This window comes from Salvelinus sp. IW2-2015, linkage group LG2, assembly GCF_002910315.2.
Source record: "Salvelinus sp. IW2-2015 linkage group LG2, ASM291031v2, whole genome shotgun sequence".
Taxonomy (NCBI): domain Eukaryota; kingdom Metazoa; phylum Chordata; class Actinopteri; order Salmoniformes; family Salmonidae; genus Salvelinus; species Salvelinus sp. IW2-2015.
Window position 1 is genome coordinate 22,090,470 of NC_036839.1, and position 5,198 is coordinate 22,095,667.

Consider the following 5,198-nt stretch of genomic DNA (forward strand, 5'->3'; position numbering starts at 1 on the left):
ACACACTGCATTCTCTCAACCAGCTTCATGAGGTAGTCACCTGGAATGCATTTCAATTAACAGATGTGCCTTCTTAAAAGTTAATTTTGTGGAATCTTCTTTCTTCTTAATGCGTTTGAGCCAATCAGTTGTTTGTGATAAGGTAGGGGTGGTATACAGGAAGATAGCCCTATTTAATTAAAACATTTTATTTAACAAGGCAAGTCAGTTAAGGCACAAAGTCTTATTTACAATGGCGGCCTAGAACAGTGGGTTAACTGCCTTGTTTCAGGGGCAGAACGACAGATTTTTACCTTGTCAGCTCGAAGATTCGATCAGCAACCTTTCGGTTACTCGCCAACGCTCTAACACTAGGCTACCTGCTGCCTACTTCTATGGTAAAAGACCAAGTCCATATTACAAAACAGTCAAATAAGCAAGAGAAACGACAGTCAATCATTACTTTAAGAGCATGACGGTCAGTCAATCTGGAAAATTTCAAGCACTGAAAGTTTTTTCAAGTACAGTCGCAAAAACCATCAAGCGCTATGATGAAACTGGCTCTCATGAGGACTGCCACAGGAAAGGAAAGACCGAGTTACCCTGCTGAGGATAAATTCATTAGAGTTAACGCACCTCAGATTTGCCGCCCAAATAAATGCTTCAGAGTCAAGTAACAGACACATCTCAACATCAACTGTTCAGAGCAGACTTCGTGAATCAGGCCTTCGTGGTCGAATTGCTGCAAAGAGACCACTACTAAGACACCAATAAGAAGAAGAGACTTGCTTGGGCCAAGAAACACGAGCAATGGACATTAAACCAGTGGAAATCTGTCCTTTAGTCTGATGAGCCCAAAGTTGAGATTTTGGTTCCAACCGCCGTGTCTTTGTGAGACGCAGAGTAGTGAATGGATGATCTCCGCATGTGTGGTTCCCACCATGAAGCATGGAGGGGGTGTGGTGGGTGTGTTGCTGTGACCTGTCTGGTTTATTATGAATTCAAGGTACACTTACCAGCATGGCTACCACAGCATTCTGCAGCGATACGCCATCCCATTTGGTTTGCGCTTAGTGGCACTCACATTTGTTTTTCAACAAGACAATACCAACACACCTCCAGGCTGTGTAAGGGCTATTTGACCAAGAACGGAGAGAGTGGAGTGCTGCATCAGATGACCTGGCCTCCACAATCACCCGACCTCAACCCAATTGAGATGGTTTGGATGAGTTGCACCGCAGAGTGAAGGAAAAGCAGCCAAAGAGTGCTCAGCATATGTGGAACTCCTTCAAGACTGTTAGAAAACCATTCCAGGTAAGCTGTTGAGAGAATGCCAAGAGTGTGAAAGCAGTCATCAATGCAAAAGGGTGGTTACTTTGAAGAATCTCAATAATATTTTGATTTGTTTACACTTTTTTGGTTCACTACATGATTTATGTTACCATGTTATTCATAATTTGATGTCTAGTAGAAATTAGTAAAAATAAACACAAACCTTGAATGGTAGGTGTTGTAAAACTTTTCACTGGAGTGTATGTCATTAGAATGACAATGACTAGTTACAGACATGGAGAAGTAGGCTGTTGCATATGCGTGCACACAAGAATGTGCCTGTGTTGTGAGAGACGACAGAGAGAGACCCCGTGTGCTATATTCCCAGGCCCCAGATGTCTACAAGATGGTGGATTTTCGCGGCTGCTGCCAGTCTATGGTAACAGGACGTGTGTGTGTGTGTGTGTGTGTGTGTGTGTGTGTGTTTGTGTGTGTGTGTGTGTGTGTGTGTGTGTGTGTGGTTCAGCCAGTGAGGACAGGTGAATGTGTTGCAGTAGGTAGATATTCTCTGGGGAAGATCCTGTTGGGGGAGAGAGAGATTAGCTTTACAGTTACGTCTCTGTGTGTGTCCAAGTAAACACAGCTCAAACAACTAGTTGTGGTGAATGACATTCACTTGCGAGTAACATAATGTGTCTCAGGAGTGTGTTTGTATGCCAACAACTCTAATCATAATACTACAAGATGGATAAACAAGTGTAGAAAACATGCAACAATTACCTGTATCCAGTGTGTGACATCATTGCTGTGCTGTATAGGGTTCTGATGTGAAGACAGATTACGGGCCACTCCTTCACACACTGGCTGAGTTCGGCTGGCTGCTCACCTGTGTCCTGCCCACACCTATCATCCGCCATGACAGGTAACACACATAATTGATGTTTTGCTTGATGGTCCTTCTCGGAACAAACTCGTCCATTTTGTAGACCGGGTCATCAGGCCTTCTATGAGGATTTTCCTTGTATAATATATAGATTGTGTTTCTCCAGTGATGGTAATCTGGCCACCAAGCAGGTGGTGTTCCTACAGAGACCAGTCAAGACGTCTTCAGTACCACAGGGGAACCAGGTGAGGACTTGGCTTCAGTTAGCACAAAATACTACACCAGGGAAGTTGCTATTTTTGGGACAATACTGCCCCTTGTGGGTTTTTGTTATAAGATAAAGAAAATGAAATCAAAGTGAGATTTGGCATTATCATACTAATCAATTAATTGTATTACATTGATACACTAGCATTCGATATGATGTTAGTTGTTTTAATTAGATATTCAGGCAGGATTTTGATGACATCCCTGATTATCTGCAAAACATTTGGTGTTATTGCATAGAACATTTTAAATCATCACAGGTACATGGTAGCAGTGTACATTTTCATCAACAATAAAAAATATCCTACTTTTCCTGACTACAAATGGGACTCTCAATCACGGCCGGTTGTGATACAGCCTGGAATCGAACCAGGGTCTGTAGTGACGCCTCTAGCACTGAGATGCAGTGCCTTAGACCGTTGTGCCACTTGGGAGCCCAATGGACATTTAATTTGACATTAAACTCCTTTTCATCTGTTTTGTAAGAAAGCCCATTTCCGACACTCAAAAATGTTGATACTATCTCGAGATACTAACTCCAAATTTTGAGGTAGTAGAACATACATATAGGATATCTTTTGTCATTTGTAGCATTATGTGGCGATTTCCATCTATCCATGTTGCAAAGATCAGCGCCGCTGGCAAACATGTGAAGAGCTGGCATATGCCCCATCACTTTTAATTTGGTTTGATTAACAATATTTACACGAAAGTATTGAAAATGAGGGCAAAGTACTGTTGTTTAGACTGATTTGCCAATTTGTGCACAATTAATCTGTGTTTCTGTCTGATCAACTGTAGCCTACTGATAACAACCACAGCCGCAGGTAGCCTAGAGAAGCCTATGCACGCTGATATCCTCTGGCCAGGGGAATCGAAGCAGTAACGTCAAGTATTTATAGCCTAAGCTACAGTGGGGAGAACAAGTATTTGATACACTGCCGATTTTGCCGATTTTCCTACTTACAAAGCATGTAGAGGTCTGTAATTTTTATCATAGGTACACTTCAACTGTGAGAGACGGAATCTAAAACAAAAATCCCGAAAATCACATTGTATGATTTTTAAGTAATTAATTAGCATTTTATTGCATGACATAAGTATTTGATACATCAGAAAAGCAGAACTTAATATTTGGTACAGAATCCTTTGTTTGCAATTACAGAGATCATACGTTTCCTGTAGTTCTTGAACGCAGGTTTGCACACACTGCAGCAGGGATTTTGGCCCTCCTCCATACAGACTTCTCCAAATCCTTCAGGTTTCGGGGCTGTCGCTGGGGCAATACGGACTTTCAGCTCCTCAAAGATTTTTCTATTGGGTTCAGGTTGGAGACTGGCTAGGCCACTCAGGAGCTTGAGATACTTCTTACGGAGACACTCCTTAGTGTGCCTGCGTGCTGTGTGTTTCGGGTCGTTGTCAATGCTGGAAGACCCAGCGCCCAGAGACCCATACTCAAGTGCTCTTACTGAGGGAAGGAGGTTGTTGGCTAAGATCTCGAATACGATGGCCCCCATCCTCCCCTCAATAGGTTGCAGTCGTCCTGTCCCCTTTGCAGAAAAGCATCACCAAAGAATGATGTTTCCACCTCCATGCTTCACGGTTGGGATGGTTTGTTCTTGGGTTGTACTCATCCTTCTTCTCCTCCAAACACGGCGAGTGGAGTTTAGACAAAAAAGCTCTATTTTGGAATCATCAAACCACATGACCTTCTCCCATTCCTCCTCTGGATCATCCAGATGGTCATTGGCAAACTTCAGAGCGGCCTGGACATGCGCCTGCTTGAGCAGGGGACCTTGTGTGCGCTGCAGGATTTTAATCCATTGACGGCGTAGTGTGTTACTAATGGTTTTCTTTGAGACTGTGGTCCCGCTCTCTTTCAGGTCATTGACCAGGTCCTGCCGTGTAGTTCTGGGCTGATCCCTCACCTTCCTCATGATCATTGATGACCCCACGAGGTGAGATCTTGCATGGAGCCCCAGACCGCGGGTTGATTTGACCATCATCTTGAACTTCTTCTATTTTCTTCTATTCTCTAATAATTGTGCCAACAGTTGTTGCCAGATGTCATCTTCACAAAGCTTGCCTTCGTCATATCTGATCCCTCGCTATAGACGCCACCATCCGACATAAGTGCCTCTGATTGGCGGGGTTACATTTCTGTTAGTCGACCTAAAGCACTTGATACTGTGTATTCTACTAGAGCCATCTCTTTCTGCGTCTTAGGCCATATGTGGAGACGGTATGGTTGCATGCATAGCATAGCATGTTGATATGTAGCTGTGTCAGGAATAAAAGGTTCTGTCATATCAGTTATGTAAGAGTTAGACTAGGATGGCTCTTTAGAGCAGAGATAGGATATAGACTCGGTAATAGAGATTAGCGAAAGAAAACGGAGGCAGCCTTATATAAGAATAAGAAACTCATACAGTCTGTTGAAGAGCCGGAAATTATTAACTGTGTTGTGGTAGGTGTTGCTATTACCTCTATGGATTGATGCTAATAGAAATGCAAATGAATTACTCTAAAAATACATACCACTATCCCCAAACTGTAATAAATATCAAATGTTTTATGTGATTCTTGTGTAGTGATCTGTATCTCTCGCTCTCTCTTAGTATCTCGATCATCTTCGTAGTATGATAGATAGTAACTATAATTAGAAATAGATAAATGTATCCTGAATAGACTCCAGGACCCTATACATGCTCTGTACAGTAGGAAAACTCGCTCGATAATCAATGAGCAGTAGTAATTAAAACATACATTGGTGTTTCTGCCTGCCATATGGTATGTC

At 42.7% G+C, this 5,198-nt stretch overlaps 1 protein-coding gene across 1 annotated transcript in view; it reads left to right on the top strand.

Moving 5' to 3' along the window:
- The window catches only part of LOC111976802 (raftlin-2), a 30,928-nt gene that overhangs the window by 23,407 nt on the left and 2,323 nt on the right, over positions 1-5,198 (top strand). Inside the window, exons 6-7 of the mRNA XM_070446258.1 lie at positions 2,070-2,173; positions 2,301-2,379. Coding sequence (XP_070302359.1) covers positions 2,070-2,173; positions 2,301-2,379 — 183 coding nt within the window. The remainder of the gene's footprint in view (positions 1-2,069; positions 2,174-2,300; positions 2,380-5,198) is intronic.